We start from the raw sequence: 16,989 nt of genomic DNA on the forward strand, positions 1-16,989 counted from the left end.
GCATACGATATGCATCAATAAATCAAGGGTTAATTACCCATATTGTGTCTCCTCTTGTCCATGATGTGACCGCAAACCCGACGCACGATTCGCGAGTATAAAGACTCACTTCCTCAAGGGGGCTTGAGGAAGTAACATTTTTGGCAGAGTGCAAGGTGGCGCACACCACTGATAATGAATTTGGCGCATCTTATGCCCGTATGTTCCGCAGTAAGACTGGTGTACGGAACATCCGTCGTGATAACTCGGTGCCTATATTTATTTCTTTCTTGTAAAAGACAGATCATTTTACAAAAAATATTTAATTTTCATAGAGCATAACAATAAGTACTTTAGTCATCACAATCAGACATTCCTTGAGTGGTAACTTGTAATTTCTGCTGATATTAACAATGATATATAGAAAAATACCCTCAGGAATGAATAAAAAAATGCCATGAACCTTTTAATTTAATAAATGAATACACCAGCACGAGTCACTATAGACTTCACCAGTCTCCAAATTTACATAAAGGGGCAAAAATAGAAGAATATTTGATAAAATGATTAATTACATCTTGGAAGTTACCCATAGTAATGAGTCTTTCCAAACAAAAATCAAATCTTACCTGCCCATTTTATACTCCTCTGGTTTATACCCAAGACTCTTGACAAGAACTGCCACTCCATCCATTACTCGTCCATCCCAATTGGGCCAGGTCTCAGGGCAAAGAGATTTGTACCTGGAGAGAGTAAATCAATAATTGAACATGTACATACTATTAATGGTAAGGTGGGACACCAAAGTATTGTAATACCTTTGTAAGAAGAACTCATATTTTCTCCTGTAAGCAAATCCAGCACGGCGTACCCGCACATTTTCAATTAGCCCCAAATATTTCACTTGGTGTCTAATGAGAACCTCATCAAAACGGGCTAGAATAGAGTCATAGAGCAGAACGTCATCATCAATACTAAACAACACAAGGTGCTATACATACATATAGCATATCAATTCCTGAACAAATACTGACGTATCCTCAGTGTCCCTCCTGCTGCTGAGATCTCACACTGCTCAGCACAATATGCTGCTGTCAGCCAGGCTGGATGAAAATTAAATGCACCTGGATTAATGAGTTATTTCACTCCATAGCTGGAAGTAGAAAACTTCTCTTAATATCTGGCCTATACAGCCATTTTACATAGATTTCCACCAGTCTAATCAGGTTTAAGAGATGTATTTAATAATATATGTACCATATGTAGTCTGTAATGTGAAATATGGCCAAAGATCCACTTACAACCCTGGTGCCCACCTTAGGACTCAAAGCATTTGGTCGCTGTAGGCCATAGCAGAATAAAGGAATAGTGGTGCTTGGTTTATTTTTTCCTTACACAAGTATAGCAGCTAAGAGCATAAGATTGACTAGGCTTGGTCACATTCCACTGAGGTAAGTACGCCAAGAGTCAGGCCACCCAATATCCGTTACCTATTTTAGGCTACCGTTTTAAAAATATCGATAACCCACATTAAGTGTAAAAATACCTATTTACCTAAATCAAGCTATTATGTAAACTCCATATAAATCTCAAAACCACATGCTAAATCTATTGTAAACCATTCACTGTAAAGTCATAATGGGGCCAAGGTGGAATTCTAACTGGCGCTTAAAGTATATAATGCTACTTACTGGGTTTAATTTACTTGGCATGCTGATTTTAGTGTTATATAGCGAACGTCATGTAGCTCAGCGAACATTTTATTACTCGAATACATTTCATGTTAGTTGTCACATGAATTGGTAACAAACGAATCCGTACCTGCTTGTTTGGCATCGTTTGGCTTTATGCAGCGCACATAAGAAGGCTCCTTGGACATGAGAATTTCCATCAGTTTTGACAAACTATTTTTAAATTGAGTTGCTGCCTATAAGTATAATAAGAATAATTATTGGCAAGTTTAATAAACTAGAAGACACAAGTTTTACAAAGCATTTTATAAAATAGCAACCCTAGTTTGGGAAAAAGCTCAGTTGATCTTTAGTCTACGTGCACACCAGAGCCACAAGCACTTACAGTAGATTGTCCAGAAGAGACCATCCACGTTATTGATTTGATTCTGTCAATCCGGTTATCACTGGTGGAGGTTGCAGGGACTTCCCTATACTGTAATCACAAGCTCTACCGCAGAGTCGTTCTTCAGTCTCAGGAGAGCAGAACCACCTACTTTTTAGCGAATGGTTGAAGTCCTGACACCTAAAACCCCACTAATCAAAAGTTCTGAAGTGTACTCATGGCATGTGGTGGTGGCACGTCAGAAGATCGTGATAAAGTCGAACTGCACTAAGGAACTGAAACTTTTAGTAAACCTAACCGGACACATATTTGTAAGTGGGTGATTTGGGATCTGGCACTTTACACAGCATGTACATTTTTTTTTTTTTACTACTGTACATCTATAAAATGGATGGTGTTTAAGTTCGTGATAAAGGTTTCCTACCGGCATTAATGGAGAACATTTCTGGAAACTGATACAAGACAATGTAGCTGTGATTCACTATCTGTCTCACAGTTGTGGCCAAAAGTATTGACACCCCTGCAATTCTGTCAGATAATACTCAGTTTCTTCCTGAAAATGATTGCAATCACAAATTCTTTGGTATTATTATCTTCATTTAATTTGTCTTAAATGAAAAAACACAAAAGAGAATGAAGCAAAACATTTATCATTTCACACATAACTCCAAAAATGGGCCAGACAAAAGTATTGGCACCCTCAGCCTAATACTTGGTTGCACAACCTTTAGCCAAAATAACTGCGACCAACCGCTTCCGGTAACCATCAATGAGTTTCTTACAATGCTCTGCTGGAATTTTAGACCATTCTTCTTTGGCAAACTGCTCCAGGTCCCTGATATTTGAAGGGTGCCTTCTCCAAACTGCCATTTTTAGATCTCTCCACAGGTGTTCTATGGGATTCAGGTCTGGACTCATTGCTGGCCACCTTAGAAGTCTCCAGTGCTTTCTCTCAAACCATTTTCTAGTGCTTTTTGAAGTGTGTTTTGGGTCATTGTCCTGCTGGAAGACCCATGACCTCTGAGGGAGACCCAGCTTTCTCACACTGGGCCCTACATTATGCTGCAAAATTTGTTGCTAGTCTTCAGACTTCATAATGCCATGCACACGGTCAAGCAGTCCAGTGCCAGAGGCAGCAAAGCAACCCCAAAACATCAGGGAACCTCCGCCATGTTTGACTGTAGGGACCGTGTTCTTTTCTTTGAATGCCTCTTTTTTTCTCCTGTAAACTCTATGTTGATGCCTTTGCCCAAAAAGCTCTACTTTTGTCTCATCTGACCAGAGAACATTCTTCCAAAACGTTTTAGGCTTTTTCAGGTAAGTTTTGGCAAACTCCAGCCTGGCTTTTTTATGTCTCGGGGTAAGAAGTGGGTCTTCCTGGGTCTCCTACCATACTGTCCCTTTTCATTTAGACGCCGATGGATAGTACGGGTTGACACTGTTGTACCCTCGGACTGCAGGGCAGCTTGAACTTGTTTTTATGTCAGTCGAGGTTCTTTATCCAACATCCGCACAATCTTGCGTTGAAATCTCTTGTCAATTTTTCATTTCTGTCCACATCTAGGGAGGTTAGCCACAGTGCCATGGGCTTTAAACTTCTTGATGACACTGCGCACGGTAGACACAGGAACATTCAGGTCTTTGGAGATGGACTTGTAGCCTTGAGATTGCTCATGCTTCCTCACAATTTGGTTTCTCAAGTCCTCAGACAATTATTTGGTCTTCTTTCTTTTCTCCATGCTCAATGTGGTACACACAAGGACACAGGACAGAGGTTGAGTCAACTTGAATCCATGTCAACTGGCTGCAACTGTGATTTAGTTATCGCCAACACCTGTTAGGTGCCACAGGTAAGTTACAGGTGCTGTTAGTTACACAAATTAGAGAAGCATCACATGATTTTTAGAACAGTGCCAATACTTTTGTCCACCCCTTTTTTATGTTGGTGTGGAATTATATCCAATTTAGGACAATTCTGTGTGTGTTTTTTTCATTTAAGACAAATTAAATGAAGATAATAATAACAAAGATTTTGTGTTTGCAATCATTTTCAGGAAGAAACTGAGTATTATCTGACAGAATTGCAGGGGTGTCAATACTTTTGGCCACAACTGTATTTATATCACATACACTGTGGCCCAGCTGAATTTTACTACTACTTTATATCCTATGAATAATCTGCTGACAACTCACCCAATAACCTACTTTTAAAAATTGTTTGCTCCCTGGCAAAGCCAGGGAGTAGGACATCAGCAGTCTTGGAAGTCAGCATTATGCCTTCAATGGAGCACAGCCACCCAAGGTCAGCCTCCCCAACCATCATCTGGTGTACGCATGTTATCCCTATGTGCACCCCTTTTTCATTTTTGTTTCTTTTATGCCTCCCTACACAATTGGCACTGATGAGCAACATTTTCCCAAAATGATATATAAGAAAAAGCAGCTAAAATAATTAACAACTAATTTCCCCCCAAAAAGAAAAAATAAAGTGTTAAAAATAAAATCTTGTGCCGTCATAGACTGAAACCGCTTTCATGTGCATTTGTCCATAACAGCCTGTAGATATGTACAGGAAAAGCTTTCAGACGTTACTTTCTGAATGGTCGTCACTTGCACAACTGCTCTTACCGTCTCTGGCCTTTTCTTGTCTGTCAGCTCAGACCTGTCGAAGCACTGATGGACAATTGGATTTCCAGAGTCACACATAACCTGTGATGGAGAAGAACACGTATGAGCGTTACGGAGCTGCTTCCCAAGAGGCTTAATGTTACAGAACTGTGTAACGCTAAACAGAAATATGTTAGGGAGATCAGTAGTACAAGTCCTCACACAAAGGCCAATCATTCACTTACTTCTTTTAGATTTCTAAATAGCAGATCATTGTTTTTATCCAGAAATCCTAAGGAAAATTGAGATAATAATTTTTATACAGCGCTAACATATTCCGCAGCGTTTTACAGTTTGCACTCATCATCATCACTGTCCCCATTGGGGCTCACAATCTAAATTCCCTATCAGTATGTTTTTGGAATGTGGGAGGAAACCGGAGGAAACCTACGCAAACACGGGGAGAACATATAAACTACCGTATTTTTCGGGCTATAAGATGCACTGGACTATAAGACACACCCAAGTTTTAGAGGTGGAAAATAGGGAAAAAAAATATTTGAAGCAAAAAAAAAAAAAAAAAGTGGTAAAATGTAAAAACATACCATTATATGTGGTGTTATTATGTATAATAGTATGTTATTATGTTGGAAGCTGCAGGTAGAAGATGGCGCTGCGGGACCAGTGTGGTGTCTGTAAAGTACTATATGAAGACGCTGGAGGGTGAGTATAAGAATGGGGGCACAGGGCTTATATTTAAAGCACCACTCCAGAACTGAAAAATAACACTGGAGTGCTGCTTTAAGATCCCATTGGGAGAACTATAACTCCCAGCATGTCCTGCAGATCTTATGAAATGCTGGGAGTTATAGTTCACCACAGGAGTGACAGAGTGCTTTATTGTGTGTTGTAAAGACTAACCTTTTAATTGTGGTAGCCAGCCAGCCACTGTGGTGAGGTGAAAAGCTGGAGCATCCCATGACTGCACACACAGAGCCCTCCCTCTTGTTGCCTCTCCACAGCACAGGTCATAAGAGGAAGCCTGCAGATTCTAGTAGGGAGTCTGAAGGACCTGTGATGACATCAGAAGAGGGAGGGCTCTGTGCTGCCATGTGATGCTCCAGACCGCCCTCTTCATGACATCACACAGGTGTTTATGCCCAGCACTCAGCATTCAGCCCAGGCAGGTATGCAGCGATCTCGTCTCCCCTGGCCCCCTGCTCCACTGGATACACAGATCTCCCCAGCTGCTGCAGGAAACCAGCACTGGGGAAACCATGTGTGTTTCAGTGAAGGACTATTCATGTGCTGCTCCACTGCTCAGCTAACAGGTGGGCGGGGAAGCGGCTAATGAATATTCACTGCAGTTTAATCATCAGGACCATGTGGTTTCCCCAGTGCTGGATTCGGGCAGCGGGGACATTTTTCTGCCTCCTGCAAGTGGGATCACACTGTGATCCCACTCACTGCTGCCCCCCTCCCCACATGCTACATTCTGACCATAAGACGCACCCGCACTTTCCTCCCAAATTTGGAGGAAAAAAAGCAATGCAAGGATGCAGTGCTAACCACTGACCCACCATGCTCCCCATTGAGATAATATTGAAAAGAAAAAACTTACAGCATATGAACACAAAGTAGGAGAGAGGACATGTCAGACACTTCTGGCAGCATTGTTCCAGCAGAACAAATTAATATTGAGCCTCCTGAAATCAACCATGCTCAATCTCTGTTTGCCCACCATGTCACACACGTTCAATCTGCCAATGGTTATGTGGCATACGTCTGCGTATTACTCCTCCAAGAGGCAAAGCTCGTGATGTCCGGTTTCTCACATTTAGATTCCAAATCCAAAAGGTTTCAATTAATCCAATATAAGAATGAATGCAAATTACCTACTACGCTGTAGTTCACTTCTCCGGCATAGTGGAGCAGGCGAAATTCATCTCTTCCAACGCACTTTCTAGTTTTCTGGTCTCCAAGTTTGTGTCTAGATCGAAAAGGCAAGTGATAAAGGACCAGGCTACAGATTTATGCAAAATGACATACCATATATTTATATTTAAAAAGTACTAACGCAGAATAACAGGTCTGGGTCTCCTATAAATTCATTGCAGGTTTTAGGTTTTTCTAAGAGGTAACGTTTCGCCTTGTGGAGAGTGACATACCAGCTCTGGCATGCCGATGCAAGGGGGCATATTCACCATACAATGATCCTCTGGGAAATTAAATATGCAAATTGCTAGGTGGCCAAATCATATCTCATACTTTGCACTGATGAGGGGCAATACCCCGAAACACTGTCTGCAAAATGAAATTTTGATTTGGCTTTTACCCTGCCATATTGCAAGGCTCGTTAAAGGGTAGATGACGACTTTTAGGATCGCAGCTTCCAATAGGTGGCACTAGAGTTCTAGCCCTCTTCCTCTCTGAAGTGACAATTTGCATATTTATAGAAGTGAATTCTCTTTATACAAATGGAAGGGGGACTATATCATAAACATAATAGAACAGCTCAATTTGAGAAATTATATTCCCCATGGATAGATACCCGTGGGTTAGGAATGCATGTTTTCTCATGTAATAAGATATGTTCTCATTATTTACACCTGATCAGCAATGCATAGTAAATACTGTATCACTTCAACGCTAAATTTCTGTTATTTCTCTTTATTAGACCACACTTTTCAATTTCTTTTTGTGTTACCATGTTTCCCTCTATTTCATCCAAGAGGCAGAACTTTTTTATTTTACCATGGACAGCAATATCGGGTTGTTTTTTGTGGGACAAATTGTAGTTTTGAATCACATCATTCATTTTATCATACAATTTACTGGAAAAAACCCACATAATTCCGCACTGCTTTTAGAGTTTTGTTACAATGGTGTTGATTAAGTTTAAAATACCTGAGTATATGATTCTCCAAGTAATTATGATTATGGTGATACCAAATAGGTTTCGCTTCTTTTTTATTTACCGTAATTTCTTTTTTTATTTAAGTGGGGGAAAAAACCCTTCAAATTGCTTGTGTGTTCATTTTCTGAGAAGCCAATGGTAGCTTTTATTTTTCTATAAATCGACCTGTGTGAGGGCTTGTTTTCTGTGCGGCATGCTAACATTTTTTATTCATATATTGCGGTAAATACAACATTTTGATATTTTTTTTATTGCATACTTTTATGGGAGGTAAGGGAACTAAAAAACAGCATCTCTGGAGCTCTTATTTTTTTTGTCTCTTTAGATCGTTTACTGCACAGGTTAAGTTCTTTATTTTGACTTACTGGACTTTTCAGGAAAAGGCAATACCAAATAGGATTATCTTTAAGAAAATGTTATTTATTATGAAAGTGGAATGATTAAAACATTTCTTAAAAATTATTTTTTATTTAACTTTTTAGTCCCCTTAGGGGACTTGATTTGTCTGATTGCTTGGTTCTATATTTTGCAATACAATCATAGTACAGTATTTAGACAAAATGACAAACGCGGCTGACATTATGGCCTTTAGCAAGTCTCCGGCAGCCATGACAACCCATTGACGATTGCACTATTTAAACGCTGCTGTCAGTGATAGACAGTGGTATTATTTGCGGTAACTGGAATACCATTTATAAAAGGAATTGTCTACTACTTGGACAACCTCTTTTTAAAGGGAACACGTCACCAGGTTTTTCCCTTATAACCTACGGTCACCACCTTTTAGTCCTGGATTTCTGTATGCGAGTCTCCAAGCCACCCTGCAAAACAATATACTCACCTACAAGGGGCGGTCCGGCATCGCAGGAAGGTGACCAGCGACACCGCATCGGACAGGACCGCCCGGTAGGTGAGTATAATAAAAGGTATTTTCTTTTGGAGACTTCTATACAGCATTCCAGAATACTATAACCTATAACACAGGGTTGAAAGGTAGTGACCGTAGATTACATGGGAAAAACATGGTGACATGTTCCCTTTAAAGGCTGTAGTCTACAGAGTAAAAAAAAATGCTTATATTTATCCTTCCATATGACACAAATATTGACTTTGTTATGTCTCGCGAGTGTTGTGTCATTTAGAGGGGCTGCTTCACTTACACTTTCCTTGATCGAAACATGAAAGTCAGTGAGAAGTATGAGCGCTGCAGCCAATTATCGGCCGTTGATTGGCTGCAGTGCGCAGGTGACAGTATCATGTGAGCATGGGGAGATTTGGCGCCGACATCATTGGAACCGCCCCAGTGCGAGAAGAAAGAGTAATGTCTTTTATTTTACGTAGGAAACTACAGGATTTAAAAATTGTTCCAAGAAAGGAAAGCCTCCAAGTAGCCATCAAACATGCCAAATCCCTATATATGATAAATAGGTACAGATAGCTCAGCAATTCTAAAACGGGTCTTATAACAGGTATTTCCAAACATTTAGCTGTGCTCAATGTGCAAAATTGTGGCTTCTCATGACTAAACTACAGTGTTTGACCTTTATAATCAAGTGTTATAAGGTATTCTCAATGATAATGCAGGCCGTCATGGTTGTCCTGTTACAATTATTGGTTTCAGAGTTTGTGCCAATCGTTGGTTAAAGATAGCTTTACAAACTAGACAAATATTTCTTGGATTTCATAAGTACATGAATATAAATGGGGATTAAATAGAAGTTGATAATTTAAAAAAAAAAGTGTGCCAAACAAACACTGTTCATGAATCGTCCCACATTTAAGAGCAGCAGAACTTTATAGATTTACAGTCGATACTCACGTTACAAAGTGTGGGTGGTTTTTCACAGTATCTTCCAACTTTTCGAGGAATGTCATATCTGTGGCTTCTCCGGGACGCAGACATTCTTCATCCTATCAAAAGGAAAAGAACAGAGATTATAAACTAAGTCCTCAATACTGGCCCTAAACAGAGCACAACCCCATGTACTCGGAGAGCATCCTGTTTGCCAAGCAGCGAGCGCGAAAATAAACAGACTTACCAGGATGGAAATGATTCCTTTGTACTTTTCTTCAACGAGATCGCAGATTATTTTGTTATTAAAATATTGCACAGGCTCCCACTGACAAGTAAGGGGAGAAAAACTTCGTCAAAACAGTGGAAAAGACAAGCCAAAGCTGCCATCATGCAACGTACACATCCAGTATCACGTGTTCCATGTAATATCTGAGTGACCGGGTATCACCTTGGATAACCTACTGCTGCAGGGTAATCGGACCCACACACAGGTGGGATTCAATACACAACTTGTCCTTGCTGCTCTTGGACAGAAAAGATACCAAACCCTTTAGATAAAACCTCAACTATACGTTAAAAAAAAATTAAAAAACATTTTTAGAACCTCTATGACAAGGCCTGAGGACTAAGATGATAGCACCTCCGATGTGCAAAAGCATCAGCTGGATATTATAGCTGCATCTGCCAAGATTGAGAGCGTGAAGCTAATTCCTTAGATTCCAGTGTTACTAGCAACAGTAACGTCTACATGGCCATCAGAGAAAGGGGGCTCCCTCTGTAACCCTATCTGCACCCCGCAAGTACAATTGTGGGGACGGTTGCCCTTGTAACAAATGAATAAAATAAAAAGACATTTCAAAAACTATGAGGAAAAACGTTGACATATGATGATGCAATATATTTCCTTTTTTTGTGCAGTGCACCTATCTGGTTGGCTGGATAGAAACATTCAAAGTTTTAAAATTGCAATTTTTTTTACATTTTTTCATCAAGGTTCCAATATTTTCACAAATAAACACAAAAACGCATCAACTGCAATTTACAACTAACAAAAGTGCAATGTGTCAGAAAAAAAAATCTCAGAAAAACTGGGATATGACGAAATATGCCAAAGTAATTACGATTTTAAAAAAATTGGGCTTGGCCCTAAGGGGTTAAACGCATTTCCCAGAAGAATAATACCATTGGTGTGATAAGAGCCCCAAAACATGTGGCTAGTCATCTACAGAGGAACAAATATACGTCTTGATTTCAGCTCTAGCACTTAATCATCTTCATGGGAACATTGAGTAGACACAAGTGTCCACAGGTATCGATGTACACATGCCGACTACTATTATTCTACGTGAAGATGGGTGAGGATAGTTCCCTAGATTCAGGCTACGATCCCCAAGGTCACATTTAGTTTAGGAACCCATTCAGTGGTCCCGTCTGGGCTATGTCCGAACCCCCCACTGTCGCTCCTCCGTAAAACGAGATTCAGATGTATGCGTAGACAGGGCCACGGAACGGGAACAGTAATTTTGACCGGGGTTTCCCCAACTTTAACATGGCACTGTACATGCAAATCCCATGCTCCATTTCCCCCAGCGCTCTGTCACGGTCTCTGATGCACTCACTCTGCCCAGTAGACGCGATGAAGTGATGTAATCACATCTGCTGGCTCGGTCGCACACGCTGATCGGTGGAAGACGCAGCCAGCCACAAAGTCCTCCAATAATGTATTCACCTCTGTCTGCATCCAGAGGATACGAACAGTGGTGACAGTGGGCGGAGGTGGACGAGGGAATGGTGCGGCCTGTGGGACACAGTTTCAGCCCTTCTGCTATCTTGGTCCGTGGCCACACGAACAGCCAGAGGGCCGGATGTGGTCCGCGGGACGCAGTTTTGCCCACCTCTGACTTAGGTAATTGGCAGGACAGGTAAGAAACAAAACAAAGAAGCAGAACAGAAATATAAGTACAGTGTACAAGTGAGAGGGTGGTACTTACGGCAATCCCCTCGGATTCATACTCTTCCTGTTCAGACTTTAGAGTCAGCTCAATGAACAGTTGCTGAAGCTTCTCGTTGCAGTAATTTATGCAAAACTGTTCAAAGCTACAAAAACAAACAAACCTAAATAAGCCGCATTACATCACATGGAAAAAGCGATGCCAGGATATATTTTGTTTTTACATTTTTTTTCCCTAAATGGCCAAAGTCGCAAACATTTAAGACTGAACTGAAACTTATTTTGCTCATGAAAATGTAAAACTGTCATACACAAGAAACAAAAGGACTGTGCATACGCAACCTAAAATTATTATTAATATTTTTTTTAATAAATTCAAGTAAATCCGTTTTTACACCAGATGGGAGAAATTTGTAGCTGTAGTCTTTCCAGAATGAATTATTAACCATTGTGCGACTAGAAGTTTCACACTATAACTAAGAGCGCTGTATGAAAAATATGCCAAAAATGTAAGTTCAGATAAGAAGAAGAAATATTACCTGTTATGTTGAAAGACTTCAAAACCATATATGTCCAGAAGTCCTATTACAGATGCATTCCCCACGCTGTGCATGTCTGCACCCTGAAAAAGGCCCACAGTGAGTTATGGCGCCGCTGTCACAGTAATCCCCCTTATCCTGTTTACACTTCGCACTATACGGGGGTCACAGCACAAGCACTGGACTTACTGAGTCTCCAGCCTTGCTCCACATGTATAGCACCACAGACTGCAGTATTATGGTCATTATTTGTATATTTCACTCATCGTTAAATCCTACCTTATAGGTCAGTGACTTATTAATCTTGTTGACAAGCCATGAAAAGGTCCGGCCATAAATTGCTTTAGCCAGTGCATCTCGGGCATAAGCTGCCTGCTCCAGGTTCAAGGGGCTATTCAGCTAAAGGTGGGAAAAAAAAGGAATAGAGGTATTGAGACCACCTAAACGCAAACACATTGGTAAAACAAGAAATATTTAAGTGGTCATAACAGAAGTTTAACGCCTCTATATATAGCAGTCTGCTTCCAAACTATGCATTATGCCTCTCTAACCTTTCCCGGCGCCTGCTGACAAAGTACGCCTGCGCCGGAGCCACAGCATGAAGACCAGAAGAGGACGTCATCGTAAGAAGATAGGAGGCCCCGGACCGCGATGCCCATCGGACCAGAACCGGACTGGGACCGCCCCTGGGTGAGTATAATCTAACCTCTTTTTCTCATCTTTCAGGATACATCGGGGGCTTATCTACAGCATTACAGAATGGGTGGCTTAGCTCACCTTCGATTTTGGGGGTGACAGGTTCCCTTTAATTACATCTGTGTATATTTGCAAGTAGTGTAGAGTATGTATTAATATACTCCCCTACTGCCACTTTCTCTGGGATCCAGCGCCGTTCTGCTCCTCTTCTCAGTGAGGTCACTAATCTTCAGGCGCACCGGGTCACTCAATGAGTCTTTTACAATATTATTCTGTTGCCCCACAGGCTTACACTGTATAAGCCACTTCTGGGTCGCACAGAACCCATCCTGACCCGGAGAGCAGTAACGTCGCTGAGATGTAGAGCGGAACAGCACTGGATCTTGGAGAAAGCAGCGGTAGGCGAGTATCTTTATACACACTACAATACCTGCACATATACACAGATTTCATGGAAAAAAACAACAAATAATTGGAGGGCTTCTTTAAAATTATGCAGGCTACTGTCCAATGGCCAGAATATCGTACACGGGTGCCGTTCTAACTGATAGGGCCCGGTGCATTTACTGAGGGTAGCACAATTACATTAACAGTTCCATCCAATGTGCGGTGCCATCTCTTCACTCTCCCATTTCCCCCTGGTATTAACTAATGGCAACCGACAGTGCAGCGTATTTATGGGTTGTCACACTGCTTGTCCAATATAAGCTTAATTACGGTAGTCTAGCTAGACTAACTAAACATTTAGACTAGCTACTAGTGATGAGTGAACGTGCTCAGAAAAGTGGTTATCTGAGCATGCGCATGTGCTAGCCGAGTGTCTTTGGTGTGCTCAAAAAATATGTTCGAAAGCTGCAACACATGCAGGGATGGCCTAACAAACAAGCAATCCATGCATGTATTGCAGCTATTGTACAGCCACGAGACATGCAGCCGCAGGGACTCAAACAGATTTTTCGAGCACGCCGAAAACACTCGATGAGCACTCGAGCATGGTTGAATAACACCTTATCCGAGCACGTTCGCTCATCACTAGTAGCTACACATCTGTAAAGGCTAACGGTGACAAACTGTGTAAAATGGGCAAGACTAAGTGAACCAGTTACAAATTGTACAGTATAAGTTAGGTAAGAGATTACCTCTTCTCCTTTAGCAATGATCTTTTTGTGAATAAGAGATTCCCGCAGTACAGTACTATCTACAGAAAGAAGCTGGAAAACAAGACAGAGGATTCCATTATAGTTAGATGCTATAGAAAAAAAAGAAAAAGGTCTTTATGTCGCAGTGCACCGGTCACTCCTAAAAACCACTATTAAAGGGACTCTGTCACCTGAATTTGGAGGGAACAATTTTCAGCCATAGGGGCGGGGTTTTCGGGTGTTTGATTCACCCTTTCCTTACCCGCTGGCTGCAATATTGGATTGAAGTTCATTCTCTGTCCTCCGTAATACATGCCTGCACAAGGCAATCTTGCCTTACGCAAGCGTGTACTATGGAGGACAGAGAATGAACTTCAATCCAATATTGCAGCCAGCGGGTAAGGAAAGGGTGAATCAAACACCCGAAAACCCCGCCCCTATGGCTGAAAATTGTTCCCTCCAAATTCAGGTGACAGAGTCCCTTTAAGAATAAAGCTGCCCAGTGATTGGTTGCTGTGGGCCATAAAGGCAGTTTTTCTTTGAAGAGAACTTTCCACCACATTCCCTCAATGGATGCCACTATGACAGTAGAGTTGCGTACAGTATGTTGCAAATAGGCTCCCATGTTGGAGGAAAAAAAAAAGTAAAGTATAACACTTGGCAAACATTTTTTTTCTGGATGCCTCTGTTAGTAGAGCATAGTCTACTGAGTTACTCTATATGGAATGCAAACAAAAAAAACAAATGCTCATCAAAACGTATACCAGCCCAACAGATGGCCTCCATCATGAAAAATGAATCTACCATATGTTAGACATGTTCCACCGGGGTTCTCCAATGTATGCTGCAAACACAATGTGATAAAGGCCATACATATTTTTCACTAGCATATAACAATACAATACAAGAATTTCAAGTGTTTGTGTGTTTCATAACCATTTTTATATTCTTTATACAATTTACAATACGCGCATTTTCTCAAGTCCTATAGAGACACATTTAGAGAAAAAGAAACTTTAGAGCATGCGGAATTTTAAAAAGCATCCCACGGATTAGAAAAACGCACCACAAAGCTCAAGTAAGTACTACATCGCTCTGTACGCTGCTCAACTTTACAACATTTTACTATGGATAGTAGTTAAATGCCTGCTGTAGTGTTTTTGCAGGAAACAAAAAAGCTAAACAAGCTAAAAAACAAAACAAACCCACTGAAAAGGTGTCAAACGAGGTGTGTGCCAGTAGCCTAAATCTGACATCAGTGATTATTTCCTTTCCTCTGCTGACTCTGCCCCAGTCTACACAAGTGAGCCACATAAAATAGGAATTGTCAGCTTTTTGTGTGCACGCCATTGACCAGCGCAACATTAGACTAGAATAACAATTGTGTTTCATATTGCGAAGAAAAAACCCACACAAAACCAGCTTTAAATAATGTTATATTCAGATAATACATCCCTTTTCACTTTTTATACCACAATCATGACATATTTAAATAAAATACACTGTTCTAAAGTAGTCTTTAAGTGGGGATGGCGCAATCATCAGAAAATTACCTATTTATTAAATCAGGTTTATAGGCTACATGTACAGTATACAGTACTTTATAAATTTGTGGCAATGTTTTTAGTTTTCGTATGTTAAACTTATTAAAAAACTAAATTAATAATCTTGCAATTTGCAACACTGGTCACTGGGTCTAATTAATAATAATAATCTTTATTTTTATATAGCGCCAACATATTCCGCAGCACTTTACAGTTTGCACACATTATCATCACTGTCCCCGATGGGGCTCACAATCTAAATTCCCTATCAGTATGTCTTTGGAATGTGGGAGGAAACCGGAGAACCCAGAGGAAACCCATGCAAACACGGGGAGAACATACAAACTCCTTGCAGATGTTGTCCTAGGTCGGATTAGAACTCAGGACTCCAGCGCTGCTGTGCTAACCACTGAGCCACCGTGCTGCCCACTTGCTATCCTTTCAGGAATAGCTTTCAGCCGACTCCTTATCCTCAGAGACAGAATACAATAACAGATAACACCTCTATATACAGCGCTATATAACCCAGGATCCACCAATCACAATAGTATATGTCACAAGGGGATCCTGCTCTCCTTCCCATCACAATGACTTTAAAACACACTTATCCTTTATTTCAATACTAAAGATCGGGTCGTAGCCTGTTAACTGAGACTAATGTACATATGTACAGTATGTGGGGGAGGGGGGGGAGGTTTGTGGAAACCACCAAAATACGACCAGAGAGCAAAAAATGGAACTATAGAAATGGTAATCTTTATTAATAAGAGTAAGAATAACAGACATGACATGAAACACAGTGATGGAAACAGTGTAACATACAGCAGAACTGCAACTGTGCAAAAATCTGACATGCAGGAAAAAGAACCGGCTCAGAGTTATATCTCAATGGTGTAGAGGGGGGAAAGTAGTACCCACAAGGGCATCTGTGCAAACTAGATCATTACTGTCCATATGGATTTTATAATAGGCCCCCATAGCACATAATCAAGAGTCTAAAATAGAGCTAGGCCATGCTACGCAATATACAAGTGCATATAGTGGGCACCTAAATAGTAATCAAATACAAGATGACAAATGTGCCACAAGTCACACCGGACGAAATGCTAATGTGGATAGAACTAATACTACTCCCCAATGGCCGTTACCACACAAGTATCAACATTCCCTATATCATAATGATCGCACTCGGCTGCTCCCTCCCCCACGCCCCCTGACGAAGGAGTCTATCTCCGAAACGCGCGTCGGGCGACGTGCAGGACATTGATCCGGCAGAGCTTATTTGGCCGCCCACAACCAGGTAATACGAGGGAGCATGGGGGCCTATTATAAAATCCATATGGACAGTAATGATCTAGTTTGCACAGATGCCCTTGTGGGTACTACTTTCCCCCCTCTACACCATTGAGATATAACTCTGAGCCGGTTCTTTTTCCTGCATGTCAGATTTTTGCACAGTTGCAGTCCTGCTGTATGTTACACTGTTTCCATGTGTTTCATGTCATGTCTGTTGTTCTTACTCTTATTAATAAAGATTACCATTTCTATAGTTCCATTTTTTGCTCTCTGGTCGTATTTTGGTGGTTTCCACAAACCTCCCCCCCCCTTCTTATGTTATGATGTAGTTACGACCGAGCGTGTTACTAGTCTGGCTAGTGTGTAACATTGGGTGTGTCTAATTTTCTTCTTCACGCGATGTTGCTAACTAATGCCATCAGCTTTATATGTACAGTATGTGTCTGATAG

General features: G+C 41.0%; 1 protein-coding gene across 6 annotated transcripts in view; it reads right to left on the minus strand.

Moving 5' to 3' along the window:
* MYO1C (myosin IC) overlaps positions 1–16,989 on the minus strand; it is a 142,759-nt gene that overhangs the window by 21,483 nt on the left and 104,287 nt on the right. For all 6 annotated transcript variants that reach the window (XM_077294450.1, XM_077294453.1, XM_077294451.1 and 3 more), the window contains exons 9-20: positions 13,700–13,771; positions 12,144–12,263; positions 11,865–11,947; positions 11,366–11,471; positions 9,619–9,699; positions 9,399–9,490; positions 6,558–6,652; positions 4,908–4,954; positions 4,684–4,764; positions 1,801–1,906; positions 798–915; positions 609–722 (exon numbers count right to left, since the gene is read on the minus strand). In XM_077294450.1, the coding sequence (XP_077150565.1) occupies positions 609–722; positions 798–915; positions 1,801–1,906; positions 4,684–4,764; positions 4,908–4,954; positions 6,558–6,652; positions 9,399–9,490; positions 9,619–9,699; positions 11,366–11,471; positions 11,865–11,947; positions 12,144–12,263; positions 13,700–13,771 (1,115 nt within the window). The remainder of the gene's footprint in view (positions 1–608; positions 723–797; positions 916–1,800; positions 1,907–4,683; positions 4,765–4,907; positions 4,955–6,557; positions 6,653–9,398; positions 9,491–9,618; positions 9,700–11,365; positions 11,472–11,864; positions 11,948–12,143; positions 12,264–13,699; positions 13,772–16,989) is intronic.

This window comes from Ranitomeya variabilis, chromosome 3 (genome assembly GCF_051348905.1).
Source record: "Ranitomeya variabilis isolate aRanVar5 chromosome 3, aRanVar5.hap1, whole genome shotgun sequence".
NCBI classification, from domain to species: Eukaryota; Metazoa; Chordata; class Amphibia; order Anura; family Dendrobatidae; genus Ranitomeya; species Ranitomeya variabilis.